Raw genomic sequence first — 19,478 nt, forward strand, 5'->3', positions numbered from 1 at the left:
GCTGTCGTTCGTCCTGTTCGGAGCAGCGACTCGCTGTTGAGGATTACTAGTGATAATACGCAGTAGACTTCTCCAGTGTGTGTAGCTGTCAAACTGAACACAGTGTATTGGAAAGAGTAAACGGGAGCACATTTGTTGATATTTATTGACTTTGCTTTGTGTGGTTTGCCCCCCCCCCCTCCTTTTTTCCCCCTTGTCTTGGATTATCGCTGCCCAGCAACACAGCCACCTGACAACTCTGAATGTCGTAATTAAGGTAAGGAAAGACAGAGCTCAGTGTTTGACATACCCACTTTTAATTTCGCGCTGGTCTGAGATGAACTTTTCTCTCTTCTGTCGGATAACCGGATGCTTATATTCTCCTGTCAATTTACTGCGGAGGAGAAATCTAATAACTTTCCCCCGTTTGTCCTTTCTGGTCCTTAATCAAACTCACCAAGAAGTTTCGTGCTTTTTTCTTCGTTTCTGTGCGCTACAGAAAAAGACCCCCACTAGTTTATGGTAGATAAGTAATCACATCAGATGTACATCTATGCAATCATATGGTTTGATACAGTGAGGAATGTCGAGTAGTCTACTGTGTAGTTCTTGTAAAATGTTAAATGTCCCCTAATACACGTCTATAAACCGTAAATACAAAGAAAAAAAAGTGTCTTATTACATTATCAAAGATCTTGTAATGAAGAAAATGAAGAAACGAAGAAAAACGTGTTTAACCACAAGAAACGTCAAAATGGGTAAATATGCAGAAAGTCAGACAGAAATGGGAATATTACGCCTTCTGCATAAAAATCGAATTATACCTTTTTTTTGTTTTTATATCTTCAGTATAACTGGATGACAGCTGGTGTTGGTTGGATTTATAAACAAAACTGCACACGTGCGCAGGATATTTTGGATTCAACATGACTAAACTTTCTCAAACATGATTTTAGATTGAGCGGAGAGCTCCAAGGTGTGCGCCACAGCAAGCAAAACGTACACTGACGTTTGGTTTCACCCTAAAGTGGCGCCGTTCTGACCATCTACCATGTCAGTTATTTGATTGTTGCAAGTATTCTTGTCGCTATTTCACACGGCGAAACTGCTGGAGCGTCTAAAGCAACATTTCAAGTTGTGTCGCAGCTATGTTGTGGTGGCAGGAGCAATAACTCTTTGAGTGACAGCTCTCGGTCCAATCCCTGAATGGCCTGTTGAAGCTGATGGAGTTCTGGCCGAACTGTCCAATAAAGGCGCAGTAGAGGTGGGAATAAAACGGGGGGGGGGGGGGGGGGGGGGGGGGGGGAGCCAAGGCGACGTCACGTATATAAATTAACCCTTGCAAAGCAGTTTTCTTCAAGTTACCAAACTACGTCTTCAGTAGTGCTGCGATAAGGAGTCCCATGTGAGAGAGACGAAATACAACATTGAAATATATATATATGTATATATATATATATATATATATATATATATATATATATATATATATATATATATATATATATATATATATATATATATACATATATATATATATATATATATATATATATACACATATATATATATATATATATATATATATATATATATATATATATATATATATATATATATATATATATGTATATAAAACATATTTGTACAGTGTAATGCTTCTTTTTTTTCTTGTGTTTTATTATAATATATAATATAATATATATTATTAAACAACCTGTCTCTAAATGTTCTTGAAATATCAATTGAAATCAACAAATTTAAATTTATTCTTTTATATTACACTGAATAGTATGTCATATATTTTACACTCTTTACTTCTCTTTATTTTAGCAATAGTTAAACTTCATTCTCCATTACCACATTTCAATAGAAATAGCATGATTTGGTCTCTTCTTAAGGTCAGGCATCCTTAACATGATTTATTATTTTTCATATTTACCAGGTGAATCAATGACACAGCAATGGAGACCAAAAGATATCAAAGTTTCTTTGATGGAGATGACACGGAGAACAAATGGTCTCAGGTCCCCAACACTATGGAGTACTGTGGCAGCACAGAAGATTCAAATCTGACTAGTAGTGATATCCTGATGGACATAGTTAATGTCAGCTGCCCTGCTGGAAGCCCGACAGCTGACTGCAAAGACGACAACACTAAGAAGCAGGAGCAGCCAGTGCTTCGTCTCAGCCAGAACCAGCCATTTGTTCTCCCGCCCTTCAACAATTCCCTCCATGGTCATAAGCAGGAAATGGACTCCAAGGAGCTTTCCAAGACTGTGGCTGAGTCTATGGGCCTGTATATGAATGCTGCCAGGGAGGCTGACTTTGCTTTTAGCCAGCATGGAAGCAGCACAAGCCCTGGGAGGCTGTATCCAGCATGTGGACGACCTCTGGAGGAGAACCAGTGTGGCTCCACAAAGAGCCCAAAGTTGAAGACTTTTGGTTTCCAGCAGCAGAACGCCAATCCCCGAGAATGCACCACTGGGACTCCAGTTAGCTCAGCCTCTATGCTGGCTTCCTCTTTGTCCTGCAGTCCTAAGACGTCCAGTTCCATTTCCAGCCCTGGCGGCAGTAACAATATGGTAACGTCTACAACCAGTCCTCCTGCGTGCTTTGGACCATTATGCTCATCTGTCAGTAGTCCTGTGAGCCAGACTTCATGTGCTGCAACTCTAGCCAACATCAAGCGCAGGAATTCAGTCACATGTAGCCCTGTAGAGTCCAGCACAGTTGGTTCACCACCCCTCACCAGCCCGCTCAATGTCATGAGGTCCCCCATGTCCAGTCCACAGAGCATGAGTAGTGTGAGATCTCCTCCATCCTGCAGTACGACGTGCAACATTAGGTCATCTGTGTCAAGCCCCACAGGTGGCAGCTGTGCTGGCGGCATCAACAATAGTAACGCAGTAGTACCCTCCATCTCCAGTCCGGCCACTGGGGGCACTATGGCTGTCAGCAGCCCACAGAACCCTTCCTCTGCTGGGTTTCCTGTGTCTAGTCCTGCTGGTGGACTGGGGTTGGTTCAGAATGACACCAACAGCCCAGAAGCTACAGGCCTGCCAAGAGACACAGACTTCAAGAACTTTGAGTTTCCCAAAGTAGAGATGGTAGATGGGGAGATGTTCAGCGTAGGTTTAGACCAGATGGGCATGGTTAAGTATATAAAAAACGAGCCTGGGACTGACTCGTTCAGGAGCATGTGTTTAGGCAGCTCAAAATGTAACGTGAGTAGCACACCTTTCATCTCACAGATTAAGACTGAACCAAACAAAATTGAAGGTTGTATGAACCAACAACCATATGGTGAGCAGTCACCATCTCTCGGTCTCTTCCCTGCATCTGAGACCACATATTTGTCCCTGAGGAATAACACAGATGAATACAGTCTTTCTGGGATCTTAGGACCCCCTGTATCCTCTGTGAATGGCAACTATGAGCCTGACATGTTCTCCAACAATGTCCTGTCTAAAGGGGTTAAGCAAGAGTCTACTGATGGCAGCTATTACCAAGAGAATAACAGCATGTCTACATCCGCCATTGTTGGAGTTAATTCCGGTGGACACTCATTCCATTACCAGATTGGAGCGCAAGGAACAATGTCATTTACGCGGCATGATGTGAGAGACCAGTCCAACCCATTGTTGAATCTAATTTCACCTGTAACGGCATTAATGGAGTCATGGAAATCTCGGCCAGGCATGTCACAGGGGTCATTGTCAGCCAGAGGTGAAGGATACCCAGGCCAGAACTGCATCGCTGACAGCATGTCGAGGTAAGAGGAATGAACATGTCTCTAAGTGGTCTCTCTGTGTGTCTCTTCAACTTGTAACTTTAACTTTTAGCTTGAGAGAGCTGCAGTTTTTTTTCTTGATCTCTTTTTCTCTCTTCCCTGTACCTGTCAAAGAGCATGTCTTTTGAGAAAAACATAGATTGAGAGCCACTTTGTTGCAGCGAGTCATATGATGCACAGCCACATCTGCGTTTGCCTTTAGATTGGCATTGGGGCTTGGAAAGGCAGCGGGATGCTTATTGAGGAACCTTGAATTAAAGAAGAGGGTCACAAAACGGTCTCTGTTGATACCACCCTGTGTTTTACACTGACGCAAAGACAAAGTTTACATCTTATCATGTCTGTGCATCAGAACAACAACTAAATTTATTGGTCTGTTATCGAGAGATCCAGTTCAGACCTTGTGTAATGCAAATATCTGTTTTTATAGGCTCCAGGCCACTGGAAGCATCATAAATTATGAATAATTAATCACAGGTTTGGTTGCCAAACTAGTGAAATAAAAAGCTGATTTTGTGAGACTGGGGATGAAACAAAACAAACAAGCCAAAAGAAAAAGAATGAGTGAAATTAGACAGTCTGGTAAAGCAACGCTCTGACTGTTATTTTGCTTCAGTTGTTATCTGGTCTTCAGGTTGTATTTGAAGGAAGTTAATTCCTGAGAGTAGCAGTTCATCTTAAAGCCATAATCTAGATCTCAAAACAAGTCTACTCATTGAAAATACAGGAGTATATGAAACTATCTGTAAAACTTGTCTTGGTTTAGTTGCAATAAATAGACAAGTGTGTGTGTCAGGAGTTTGCATCTTATATAACATTTTTAGAATAATAATAAACATGTATTGACGTACATATAAAAATACTGTTGCCGTTATTATCACCTGTTGGATTGATGGGATGTCATAAAAAATAGTTTTATGATCCACAGCGAAGAAGCGCTAAACATAATTATGATTTACTTCCAGCTTACATCCACAGGTTTTGATAAAAATCAGTCACATGGCGCAAGAGGACTACTGTACGGCTGTGTGTGTTGGAACATCTGCTGAGATGTGGTTGGAGCAGCTCTGCTCTGCTCTGTTTGACTGATATTTGACCATGACAAGGCTAAACTCAGTTTGAGGCTGTGATGCTGCACAGAATCATAAAACAGAGATTTATTAGATCCCAAGTTTTCCTTCAGACTTTGCTGATTCCCCAGCATGTTCAGTAGTGGAGTTTTAATTTTCTTCTGCTCAGCTGCCATCTTGTTGGGGACAAATTTATAGAAAAGGACTGGCAGAAAATCAGTGTCTTAGCATGTTTGCTCTCTACACATACATTTGGGTTGATCACCAACAAACTGACTTACTGTAGCTTATAGATGTGTTGTGAGACATAGCTGCCACTGCTTCGTATTGGGCATTTGTTTAATTGGGAAAACCTTGTTACGAGTTTTTCATGCGTCTATCATCACTGCCACTATTTCACATAAGCATTAATGATCTGGTTTGGTTTGAATTAGATATTTAATTGAAGTATAATCCGGTTATACTTAGCGGATAGCAAAATAAGTTCTCAGTTTTCTCTTATTTATAGCCCATAAACAGTCCAACTCAGATTCATTGTCCATGTTTAATTATTATACTCCCTACCCTGAAAATATCTCGTAGGCTTACAGTACTCTTTGCCTTCTCCAAGGTATCTTTGTCTGTTTATTTATACTGCATTTCTTCTTTGCATGATTTTTCTATCCTCTCAGTTTGACGTGTTTATTCAGCTTTACATGTACAGTGCACACTTGTCTAGAGAGTAGATACTCCGTCTGTGTGTTTGTGCATGTGCTATAACAAGGCTTGCAGCTCTGTGGAGACTGATACAGCCTGTTACCTTGGAGGCGACCCATATGGCAGGAGCCAAAGCGATGTTGACGGGATCACTGCCACCTTGGTCCTAATGAGATCCAGCTTAGCCCTAATGTCAGACAGGATGACAGGAATGAGGTGGGCCACATGGCAGTCAGCCAGCTAGACAGGGAAGCAGACAAACACAAACAAAAAAATATACGTGCATTCATACAATGCATATGTGGTACATACATACATTTACTATATATAGATTTAGATATGTGTCAGGTAGAACGCAGGCACAGTGTTTTATTATTTCATTTTATTTTTTTTAGTCAGCAGACGCTGACTTTTTTCAGTGCCCTGTCACATCAGTAGCATTGACAGCTAAACTTAGGTAGCCTGCCTAGAATTTGAAAGTGCCCTGCAGGAAATCTGTGGTGCTGTCCAGCTTTGGATAGACTGCATGTTGCCCAGTCCTTGTATCTCATTGGCAAAAGCGTTACATAATCATTAAAAAGCACAAGGAAAAGTCTTTGATCCACTGAAGCCTTGGACGACAAAGTGTTGAATCCCCTGACTCCTTTTTTCTTCCTTTAGTTTTCACTGTAAATGGCTTTAATTAAAAGTGGCTGCTCATCTGAGTTGCCTGGATTACTTTGTACAAAATGTTTTGACTTATGCTCAAAAGAGAGGAGGAAGAGGGAAAACAGGAGTCCTGAAACTGTTATATTTATCTGAGTGTTTTGTTTTTTTTAAGCTTAATGCTAAAATAAACTATGTAGTCAGAGTGGAGCATTTCATGTTAGTAGAAGTTTGAATGATATGATCTTTTAATTTAGTCTATTCAATAAAACATTTGACAATTTACTTTTTGGAGGAATACTATTAAAAAAATATATTACGGTGTGTGGTGTAAGCGATATCACAGTGGAAATTATCACAAAATGGCCCACATCAGGTTCAGAAATCTGGATTATATTTGCTCACCGCCAAATCTCCAAATCTCTTTCCAACCTATCTAGGGCATTTTTTTTTTGTTAGTTTCACAGTAATGTTCCACACAGAATTCCTCTAAAACTTTTTTGCCCTTTGACCTTCTAATTTTTAAATCCCGCCAATAGTAACTTTCAAATCAGAAGCCAACAATTTGCGATAGACTATTTAGCATTTCATATGTTCTCATTAAAAAGTTTCAGCCTGTACTGCGGCCATGGAAAAAGAAGCACTCTATGATGGCGATTTCCTTGCTCTAAGCTTTGCAGGCAGTTTCTGTGCCTCTACCTTACAAAGAAGCAGCAGATTCAAACAGGGAAAACGCTTCACACTGGACTCTGGCCAACTCTCAATGTTCTGCAGAGGGATGAAAAGGCATACTCCTGAGAGAACACTAATAAGGTTTTAATTGTATGTTCCTCCACTAAATTAATGGATGGAAATGATTTGATTAATTCAGACACTGCTGGATACTAATATCCAATTAAATCCCAACACCAGGCATGCACAGGGGCTCCCAGTGCATTATGGGTTCTTGACTATAAAGCGGACAGCTGTTTCTTTGGGTTGCGAATAGGATGTTACAAGTGAAGGTGTTGGGGAATGGCTACAGGTCTCATCTGTCTTCCCAGTCAACATAACATTGCAGCAAAGATGTTGTCTTGTGTTGCATGCAAGTACTTTAATTATGTGCATTCTCATGAGTGCCAGTGAATATTTAATTATATAGTAGTAATTAAGTGGAGAATATGATAATTTAATTGTGCTAGATTCCATCTTAAGCACTATGTGGATAAACTTTAGTCAATGGTTTTTATTTTTTCAGCATTTGTGTTTCACTGTGTACATTAGTAAAATTCATTCAGGGTTAGGCTGCTTTAAATATCTTCTGAGTGGATTTATACACACATATATATATATATATATATATATATATATATATATATATATATATATATGTATATATATGTGTGTGTGTGTGTGTGTGTGTGTGTGTGTGTGTGTGTGTGTGTGTGTCCTGGCCTCCATACTCCCAAGATCCCAATCTGATGGGATGTAATGGCAAACCCAATCCTCAAAGACCTCATCACCCATCAGGGTCTGCTGCTTAAGTCAAGGTGTCATACACTCCAAGATATTTTGTTCTATACAGGTCCAAAGTCTTTTTAGCTTTGTGATTTGGGTCTACTTGTTATTAGGCGCCTGGTTATAATGTTATGGCTGAGTTGTTATGGCTGAAATCTTATATACGACAGGTTACTGACAGTTAACAGCATACAATAATAAAAACAACAACAAAAAACAAAGCAAGAAGGCAAAACCACAGAAGGCAAAACCAGTCCTGATTTATTGAGAGTAGAGGCCTTTTTAGTCACTTTCCAAGTCCTACAGTGCACTGATGACCTTCACCACACTAGATCTTCTATTTCTGTATGTTTCAAAGATAATAATAATAATAATAATAATAATAATAATAATAATGATAATAATAATTTTCTGATTAGTTTGTATTTAATATTTACCCAAAACATATGAATGACAAAAATAACAAAACAAAACAAAAAGGCTCAGAAAGGTGTAGTTCTATTCGGTCCTCGCGGCACCCCACAGTGGGTTGGTGTGGGTGGCTTGGAAGCTGTGTAAAGCAGAGCTAAGAGGCAGTATTCAAAGGATGAATAGAGTTGGTCCAAGCATTATGATTTTATGGTCTGAAACATTTAAGATTTTAAAAGGTGTCTCTAATTTTGCAATTAAGGAAGATGAAAACCTGTCAGGAAAGAGAAATAGTGCTTCTGTCAACTTTTCTGTTTAGACAAACATGTTTGTGCATCAGCCTGCGGAAGAGGACATATGATGATGTGGTATAGATGTACACAGGCAAGTATTTCCATTGATGCGGTTAATCTTGAGCTCATTATAGATCTCATAATGCCCCTTCAGAGAAGTAGCTTAATACTACCATGCGATTAATAATGACCGCCTAATGGATTGAGAGACTCATGTTGGGATGTAGTTTACTTTTTCACTGGATCTGCTAAGCAACAAATAGACATCAACTTACAATGCTTATTATCCCAGTGTGTGAAAGGGATTGTGTAGTTACTATGTTATATACTTCATTGTGTGAAGGCTTGCTTTATTTTAACATGCAGAAATTGTGTTATGTAACACACTTTGTGGTGCCGTTTCTACGGAAAGTGCTTAATAAATAAAGTTTGATTTGATTTGAAGAGCAGAGAACCATTAGTATACCATCACCAACCTACCTTGGTATTATTCTTTGGTGCTTTTTTAGGTGCCAGAGCAACCATTTAACATTGCCATGATGTGGCTCCTACTAGTCAGTAACTGTCCCTTGAATGGTCTTCCAGTCTGCAGTCACATGAACTGAATTTACAGCAGTAGCGGGCAGATGTTAGTTCAGCAACTGAAGAGTCAGATATTTCTCTCGAGAATTGGCAGAGACCAGAATATAGCGAAAGAAAAAGCTTTTTGGAATGCCCTCATGTTGGTTTTTGTCGATTGGATAAAATGACTTTTGAAAAAAAAAAAAGAAAAAAAAAAATCAATCAAATAGATCCATCATGACAGCCTTATGAAGTGATAACATGTCTATGTTGTGCTTGTTTGTACTCCTTATGAATTATTTATTTAGTCTAAATGAGAATAATTTCTTATGATGCTCACCTCTGTTAGTTTTTTGCAAGCCGCCGGAATTCCCAATTCACATACCATCTATTCACAGTTGTGACATAGATGTGAGCAAACATACGTCTGCCTTTATAGATTAAGCCATGTGGGTATAGTGAACGTCAAGTTTCTTTTCCAGCTTTATGAATGGCTGTTTCTTACCTTGGGCTATTTGAATGAAGGAGCAGTGATTTTTTTTCTTTTTTTTAAAGAACAAAGATGATACTGTATAGCACGATGATTGGATGCTTTTGTTGCACATAAAAGAAAGCCATGTTAAAAGTCTCCCCTTAGCCTCCCCCACATTGAGCTGTAAACACACACACACACACACACGAATACACACAACGCTGCAGCCAACAAGACAAACAGCACACATTCTAGACCGGACTTAACACTCCAATAAAAGTGTGCTACTTACCGGCCAAGGATCCTGGGATTTGAATGCTAGTCTTGTCCTTGTTTGAACTTCTTCCTGAAACACAGTCTGGTGACAGAGGGCCAGGTTTCTGCTAGGGCTGGGCCTGTAGCTGGAGATCTACTCTCTGTTACCTACCGCTGACATACCCTTCTGTTGTTGAGGTTATTAACAAACTGCATAAAGGAGGCGGAAACTGAATACCAGGACTGCAACAAAGCATAGTGCATGCTTCTGTGTTGTGATGAATGCCTTGATTTTTAAAGCTTGCTGCTGTGTGAACTGCTGTAGCTGAGTAGCAGCCTTTTGTGCACAAAGTACTCTGTTTACCTATAATGCAAGGAGTCTGAAGACTTCCCTCAAGATTTTTTTTTATTTAAAGATTTACCAAGCCATGATACTTGCAGTGACTACAAGGACACTGCAGCTGAACAGAAAGACTTACTGCAGTTGTAAAAAGAAAAAAAAGAATGGTAAGGGTTATTGTAATTTATTTGTTAAGCTTTTTATTTAGAGCAATAAAAATGATAATGTTATATTTCAAGTGGAGAAGAGAAGCCATCTCTGCTCACTCTCAACATATTATTGGCTTCCTCTTGTATCCTGATACACTTGACTGAGCAAACAAGGCATGCCTTTATCATTCATGTTTTATAGGAGCTTGCCCGAATGCTCATGCCAAAGTGCTTACGACCAAGACTGGTATTGGTCTTGCCAGTTTCTCAATGGAGAGGATGACATAAAGGATGACACTTCCAAAAAAATGCTAATTGTTCAGCTTGAAAGATACCCAAAGTAGGTCATGCATAGTTGGCTCAAATCAAGTGAATTGTGTGTGTTTTTGTTTGTGTTTTTGGTTGGGGGGGGGGTTGGGGGGTGGTAAGAGGACTCTGGGGCCTTTTATATAACAGTTTCACACACCACCAACCTCCACAAAAAGAAAAATCAACAAATCCCATGATTTGAAACTGCTTTTATGACGAAATTATCAAACCATTATATGTCATTGGATCACCTCCCTGATCACAGTAGTACTCATGGAGTACTAGATTTTTGTACTTATATGGCTTAAAGATTTGTTATCTGCTAATGTCATATTCAGTCTCTTCTCTGGTCCCTTTAAGGCTTTTAAGTGTTTTGATGCAATGACCTTCATGTATATATAATTTTTTTTTCAATTTATTTTGCATCCATTTGTTCTCCTGCCTTGATATTAATTTTCAAATGATCCTTTTAATTAGTAAATCACTGCAAGTATGAAGCATATCTAAATTGGGTATGTTTAAAAGTTTTGATTGAATAATAAGTGGAAGACCAAACTATGCATTACTAGTTTAACTAAGATAATGCTGAAGACACATTGTGCACACTGATCTAAAGAAAATGATTGTTCAGGTTGCAGAAACACGCTGTAATGCTCACACACGTTTTCATCGTGAACCATATAGGGTTATTGCTTTGCTGGATGAAAACCTGCTACTTGATTTGTGCATGTACTTTGTCAAGCGTTTACTTGAATCCTTAAAGCATTGTCCTGCAGAATCCTTGTTATTTGAGATTCAGCTCTCCCAGGGACACAAATCATACATGTAGCCCTGCAGCACCCAATGAAATATTGACCCAAATAGTAAAAGGAAGCTTCTTAGGACCAGAAAATGGCTCGGGAAGAGATAATTTATTATAACTGGACCTGTTGCAACAGAGAGTGTTTTCTTGTCTTACTCTGCACAAAAGGGTAAGCATGTTTGTCAGGTTAGTGCAATAAGATCTAAATTCGAGTTGTTTAGCAGAAGCATGAAACAATGTAATCGAAAGGATATAAAAGGTCAACGTTCAAATTACATATGCGCTAAAAGAAATCCCTTCCTTTCCTGAGGTCACTTCTACTCACGCAGATAGTTAAAGTTTCATCCATCCATTGTTAGTATCCACTTTATTTTATTCAGGGTTGCAGAGAACTAGAGTCCACTCCAATTACCATGGGGCAAGAGATGAGATACGCCCTCAATGCAGACAGAAACACGTGGTTCATACCTATACCCAGGTCATATGAGTGCCCCATGTTGGTGTCAGCAGTTAACATGTATGGGTTTGCATTAAGTAAGGAATCTGCAAAGGAGAACTTGCATTCAGAAAGGTAAAAAAATGGAAGCAGTAACCTAAGCACTTTGATGTATTTTTCTTAAATCTAGATTCTTCTCAGGACTCTTAATGGGTTTTATTTATCCATTTTAACATTTTCAACCTCAGAACAATGGAAAATTCAGCTGTATAACTTGGTGATATTGAAAGGGATGTATTTGAATGCAAATAATGATCTTTTCGAAGGAAAGAAGTCATTTGATACATCTGAAAGTCTAAAAACTTAAATGAAAAGCAATGCAGAAAATACAATATAAAAAGCTAACCTGCTAACATGTCGGCTGACGTGACGTGAAAGCCTGTCTGGTCAAAGTCTTGCCCAGCATTTGTTAACACCACCTTTTATGTGTGTGTTGCTTTTTTTTCCCCTTCAAAGATAAAGAAAAATACTTTTTGTGTATTTGGAATAGGGCTGCAACTAACAATTATTTTAATCATCGACTAATCTGTAAATAATTTTTTCGATTAGTCGATTAGTCATGATTATTTCTGTCACGCCCACCATCGACAATGAAATTTTGCGTCGATGAATTTTCATAGTCGACGTTGTCGACTTTGTCGACAAATCGTTGCAGCCTTAATTTGGAAGCATTCATTCATTCGTTCGTTCATTCATTGTCTTAACCGCTTAGTCCAATTAAAGGTTGTAGGGAAACTGGAGCCTGTTCCAGCAATCATTGTGTGAGCGGTGGGGTTCACCTTGGACAGGTCGCCAGTCCATCGCAGGGATCATTTGAAAGCACTTGAACAGAAATGACAGACAAACAAAAAACAGGTGACAACTTGAAGATGAAGCTTATAGATCTAGGACCACTATGTTGATGTGACAGTGCATACTTCACAGCTATCCCAAGACAGTTGAGGTAAATGAAACTTTGCTGTGGTGGTGATGGTGACGCTTCCTTTACAGGTATTGTAAACATCTGTTCTGGATTAGAGTAACCATGATTTTCCACTTACCTCCACTGTTTTTGGAAGCTTTGTATTTCTGAGACAGACAAATGCTGGTTATGGAACTGTAATTACATTTTTTTTTTCAATCTGTCTTTGGCAGAGAGCATTGAAATCTGTGGAGTTCCAAAAGCTGGCACAGAATGTCAGATTTGTAATCTTGTTGATTTATTTGTTGATCAGCTTGTTCCAGATTTGAATTAAAGTGTCTTAGAAACAGGATTTGAATATACCAACAAATTGACAGGGCTGGTGTTCACTGTTGTTTAATTCTAATGACTGCTCGGTGGCAAACAAAAGACCAGCCCGATCAGAGTGAAAACAAATTCTGGAGCTAAAAGTTGAAAAGACGCCGTTGATAAGGTATTAAAAGTGCCCACAGCTGTGGAAACTGCTCAGATCCAACTGTTCTCTCTGTGGTGTTAACAGCGCTGAACCTGGTATAGACAAGCATTTGCCTGTTCAGTGTCATCTTTTTGTTTGGCCTGCCCTGCTCTGAGTTGGCTACAGCTGCTTGTTTGACTCTGTTCTGAAAGAGAAGAGAGACGGGAGCTTCTTGGGATTTTGACTGTAAAGCAGGAGCTTTCTCTTATATTTACACATTTACACATCTCGCACATATGCTGGACTTGTGAGAAAATGAAAGAAGCTGAGTCACCATTTTAATGCAATGCTGGAACTTCAGCAAAGCAGAGGAGGAGCACATTTATACATTGATTTTATTGTTTGTCTGAACAAATGCAGGCATCCCCAAAGACTGATATCCGCCTTGTTGGAGTTTAGTATCATGAGAGCACATTGCCTGTTAAAGCACATATGTGTAGAATTGTAGGCAAAAGGGTTTTCCACATTGGTAGATGATTTGAACTGAAAAGATCGTTGTATGTAAGGCTAACAGCAGACTTGAGTTAGACAATCCTGTCATTACTTTAAAATAATATTAAACATCAAAATCACATATTTTAGTCATGATATGTACTTATCTATTTGTATTATGCTTCTGTTACTTTAATTTACCTAGAAATACTTGAGCAACTAACTGTAGCTGTCAACTTTGACAAAAATCAACATTGTCCTTGAATTGCAATCCAATTGATATTATATCCACTCAGTAATGATGAGAATGTATTAGTGTAAATAATTTTCCCTGTGATTATGCAAACTATGTACCTAGTTAGTGTTGGCTGCCCTTGCCTTCTGATGTTCTGCAGCAGGCAGAGACATCTGTGGTCTTCCACAATCCAATTTTCTCCTGAGCCAGATATCGATTTGGGGGTTTTTCACCAAGAACCCCCACGCCCATCGTGTCCAGGATCTGGGGGGGTGAGCATTTTGCCTTCACATGCGCATTACACTTGGTAACAGTGATTATCCTAAAGGATAGTCATTCTTTTTCTCATCGTTTTTCCATTTATGCTCCACTATGGAGTGAAGTTATATTGTTTTGGATGAGATTATCTTACCTGTTGGAATTGTGGCTGACATTATTTAAGTTCATCCTACATTCCAGTATTATTCACTATGAATCACTTCAGCACCCCTGACATGTCAGCCTTGTGGTATTTCAGGCTATCCAGGAGAAAGCTTCTTGTTCAGGTGTGATGGTGCCAGTGTTCTTACTCCTGCTAGAGTTGCCAGTTTGACAGATTGAATAGATAAAATGATAGTCAGAAATGGAACCTATCCCGCTTTATAGCATAGAATACTATTTCTAAACAGTGGAGGACAAAAGCTGAGGAAATTGTGGAGAGTAGTGACCTACTTATTCATGACCTACTGTTACTGGTTGTCCTTGGTCAGTATTGTGTGAGGAAAACTCTGATGTGCCCTGCAGTAAGTTCATTATGGGCCTGACACTTTTGGAGATTCCATTCATCCCTAGCACGCTGTAGCATGAAACCCATAACAACACTTCAAAGCATCTGTGTAAGTGTTCACAGAGTATGTTAAAGTGCTTTCAGAGAAGGTCATTGTTTGCCATAAATTTAAAGCAATATAAAAAGTGTGTGTTAAAATAAGGAAGAAACTAAAATGATAAAGATTCTAAATTTTCTGTATTTATTATCAAGTCAGTATAATTTAGTGTTGTAGTGTTACTGCTCAGAAGCCTGGCAAATGACAGAAAGAAAGACCAATAACTACTTTTTAGTCAGCTGACCCTGATTAGAAACAGGAGTCTTCACAAGGAAATTCTTCTAAAAGTACCGTACATGACAAACTTTTGTGCATTAGGACAACAGCTACTGCGTGTAACAGACAGCTAGGAATGTGAGAGTAATACATCTCGAAAGCTGCACTATTCTGAATTTTGAACTTTAACTAAAGTTATTATACCAGTTAATGAAGCATTTGGAAAAATAAGACTGAATGGGAAAACCTCAGCAAGAAAATCATATCAATGTTTATTCCTGAAAAAGATAATCTTGATGGGAACTGTTATCATTACTTAAGAGCAGCGTTGTGCAAGTTTCTGAAATAAGCAGCTAAAGTTACTAATCAGTTATTTTTATATTGAGCTAGTAACAGACAAATGCATCATAAGGTAATGCTAACTGAGTTACTTTATCAAAAGAGTAATGCGTTAATGTTTAATGAGCAACTTCGTCGGCGGCAGGGCAGGTTGTCCACGCGGCTGGGTCCATGTGTTTTAATGCCACATGTAAAAATGTTCATACTTTCTCACCACCTCGATCAGCTGTTTAACTAAGCAATCCGTTTTACCTGCAAGAGCCAAAACGCAGAAGCAGCAACTCCGCTTCACGACGCCCACCTCAATGGTCCGATAATACAACTGGAAAAATAACCAGCTTTGGTGTGTGTGCAAAGTGAGCTAGCTCACAAATTAGCTCCAGTATTAGAGGCAGACTAAGGGCACTTTTATTCAAAATTGTATTTTTATAACTATCAAAATACAGATAATGTCAGACATGTCCATGTTTAGTTGCTGCAGTAAACGGGATGATACTTTGGATGCCTCAGTTATGCCTGATACCAAGGGTGTCCAAAGTCTGTCCTCGAAGGCTGCTGTCCTGCAGGTTTTTGATGTAATCCTGCTTCAACACACCTGATTCTAACAACCTATGAATTTCAGCACAGTGATTCATTATTTTGAGTCAGGATACATGCTGGATTGTGGCCCTCAAGGACCGTAGCCAGACACTTATGCCTGTAGTCACACAGCCAATTATCTCAATGAAACCAGTTATACACACAGACACCTGCGCACAGTTACTGATAGACCAGTGGGGATGCAGAGGAGTATAACTCAACAAGTAGTTGTAACAGTTTCAATTTCATCAAGTTCATTCGTTCATCATCCTAACCAGTTAATCCGATGAAGGGTCATGGAGAAACTGGAGCCTATCCCAGCAGTCTTCGGGCGAAAAGTGGGGTACACCCTGGACAGTTTGCCAGTCCATCACAGGGCTTTCATCAAGTTGATTTATTTTTTTTAAAAAAATATCTGTATCTCCTCATTAATTTAAACACCTGTTCTCTAAGGTGAAATTGAGAAGCATGCCTATAAACAAAATAAGTTGCTGAGTTTCTATTTAGCAACCTTATTTAATTATTTGAACAATCTAACTGAACATGCAAGATTATTGCTATAAATGACGACAAAGGATAAACATACTTCTGTGTTTTTTTTCCACATAGGGCTTGAAACAATGAAGCACAATGTCTGATTTCTTTTTCTAATAGATGCATCTGTCTTGCTATAAAACCACATAAAGATACAAAGTATTAATAAAACTAAACATAATCAAGTTATTTTTTCTTCTTTTCTTGAACAATGTTCAAACACTGCCAAGTCTAATTGAGCTTTCTTGAAAACTATATGCTGCTCAGTCTGACGTGTTTACTTATATCCTGTTTGGTGTCATGATTGACATGGTTTCCTATGTTTTTTCACCCAAATCCAACCTGAGAGCAAAGGTGTAGCTGATAAATTGAGTTCTCCATTTACTTTAAGAAACTGCTGTGTAAAACATATTGCATAAAACATGTATGTTTCTTTCAGATATACTCAAAACAAATTATACACAACCACCCAATCAAAAGCAGTCAATTAGTAACTTTTGGTTCATAGTTAAAAAAAAACAAAAATCAGTAGATTTAACACAGAACTTAACATTTAGTTGTTAAGTTCTTTTTTTTCTGGAGTTTTCACAGACTTAAGCTGATTGACATGAAATTGTTTTTGTTTTTTTCTCAGTCAGCAGCAGGATGCTGGCACAGGCCCCTCCACAGTTTTGTCAAGGGGTTTCTGTTTATCTAAAATGCAATTGAATCCATTTTTCCAGACCTTAATACAGATTGAGTCTACAACAGTATATCTATGTGTTTAATTTATTTAACATTTAAAATCCTTAAAAGTTCAAAAATGTTATTTCATGTGGCAATTATTGTTATGTGATTTAAATACGATTAATAAAGATGAATTAAAGAAGCCTGTAATTACTTAGAATGATTTTTTTAATTGAGTTCCACCACTATTTTTTATTTGATTGTATTTCATTTTTTTTTTTACCAACCTTGAGATCAAATGATCTTTCTTATGAGCATGGCCTGACCAACCTCGGAGCATGAACACAAATGAACAATTTTCTTCTTGTTTTCCTTCCATAAGAATGGCTTATTGAAAGCCACCATTTCTGATGAGGTTAAAGCAAACAGTAGATGGATCTATTGATATGTGTCTTAGTTACTGGGTCAGATCTTTGCTGGATTTGTTTTAATGACATATCTCTTTCAGATGCTGGAAAGTCTAATAATTCTTCTTTTGAGGAAGTTGTAACAGTTTCCACAACAATTTTGGAGACACTTAGACTACACAGCAAAATGCCACATTTTCTGCTAATAACCTAATGTTGCTGGAGATGTCAAACTATGCTGTTGACAGGTTCGTAAATGTTACAAAAGAAAAATGAAGACATCATGTGTCTTTGCCACGGGCTGTGAGTGACTAGCGCTTTTTTACTGACTTCTTTTTTTCCTTTCTAGTTATCAGGCTGGTTCACCCTTTAAGCGATGTGTGCTTTTTTTACTCTTGAATGATTCATAGGTCAGTGCTAAGTGACTTAACAACAAAAAATCCCATGTTTCTCTGAAAATAGCCAGATGTTAGGACAGTAATAAAATGAGTGAAAAAGCAACCAATGTACAGAATAAACAAACTTAAAAAGACCTTCAGAAATTCTACTCAAAACCGTCTTTGAAGGATTTGAAGAAAGTCTGGATCCGTGGAAGCTAGTTATAAAGAAGGAGGGGTAGAGCCAGATCTTTGCACAGGACTTAAGTTTTTTTCTTCTTTTGCTCTGTTTTAGCTTGTCAGGTCACCAAATGATGATCCATAAAAGTTACTGTCTTCAGGATGGTTGATGTTCAGGTCACCCAGCATTTACATAGTCTTTAGTCTTTAGATGACTTCCAAAACAAAGTGCTGAGTCAAACGCTCAGTGAATAACGTTAAACCCCCCCCATTAATGGTGTTAAAAATGAGGGCATATCACATATGTTGATGCACTGGGAGAAGCAGGCTCAGCAGAGATCGTCTCATGGCTCCACCACTGTCCTTGGCATTAAATATACACTCCCATTATGAAACACCGTTCTGCAGTAAAAAGATGCAATTAATTAAGATCTTCACCATGACAACTAGGGACAAATATACTTTAAATCAGCTTTTAAACTCTGATCACTTCTAAACTACATTGTAAAATTCATTGAGCTGAAACTTTTCTCTTGAGAGCTTGCATGCATTTAGTCTTATTGTCCTCATTAGTTATTAGCTTAACATTTTATCGCGCAATACACAAGCCCATATGGAATAAACAATACATTTAGTGTCATATTCTAGCTGCTGGTCAGGTGGAATTTTATAAACACTATATCTACACAACAGTCTAAGAATTTGACTGTTTTTTGTTTTTTTTGTTGTTGTATTTAACAAACATCTGTGAGCTCCATGATTTAGTTATTTCCCATCAGTGGCTCCCTTTGGTTTTGGCTCCCTTGTGGCTCCCTTTGAGGCGTGCACACAGAAACCGACCCACATACATGGACGCATACTTGTAAACAACCACAGCTGCTTATTGGGCATATCAACATTTAAAGATATCTTCCTATATTTGGGTTCAGTGCATGTAGTGTCTTGACCCATATTGACTTTTTATCTACTTTTTTTTTTTTTTTTTTTTAAACAAAATCAAATTACAGGGTGCTTTATTTATTGTTTGCAGGATGCCTGTGTAGTGATTAAATGTATATATCCAAGCCGATCACAGACTTCCTGATTCTCTACCTGCATGACACAGTATAACAACTGAATCGGGACAGAAAAGCTTAACATGGCAGCAGAATCTTCATCTTGCAGTACATATTGAGATAGGTCTCATAACTCAGTTAGACAAAGTGGATGCATGACAACAGGTTGCTCTTTTAGATGGCTTCAATCTATTTTAAGAGATGAGCAGTGATACAGGGGAGAGGCTGAAGGACATTCAAATCTGTCTACTCCTCCTTCCTCACACCTCATTGGCCAGAGTGAAGATGGCACTGATGAAAGGTCGTGTTGACTGTGATTAAAAGAGAACATATTTGGCTAATTCACAGGGCAGTTTCTATTGATGGATTGTGTAATTCATCTGCTCTTTCCTCACAGAGTTCAGCTGTTTTTGCC

The 19,478-nt window shown here is 38.5% G+C and overlaps 1 protein-coding gene across 1 annotated transcript in view; it reads left to right on the forward strand.

Annotated features, from left to right (window-relative positions):
- Positions 1 to 1,943: 1,943 nt before the first annotated feature.
- nr3c2 (nuclear receptor subfamily 3, group C, member 2) overlaps positions 1,944 to 19,478 on the forward strand; it is a gene marked incomplete at its 5' end in the record, with an annotated part of 72,314 nt that continues 54,779 nt past the window's right edge. The window contains one exon of the mRNA XM_079264629.1: positions 1,944 to 3,754. Within this exon, the coding sequence (XP_079120755.1) occupies positions 1,944 to 3,754 (1,811 nt within the window). The remainder of the gene's footprint in view (positions 3,755 to 19,478) is intronic.

Source organism: Telmatherina bonti, assembly GCF_933228915.1.
Source record: "Telmatherina bonti genome assembly, chromosome: 3".
Taxonomy (NCBI): domain Eukaryota; kingdom Metazoa; phylum Chordata; class Actinopteri; order Atheriniformes; family Telmatherinidae; genus Telmatherina; species Telmatherina bonti.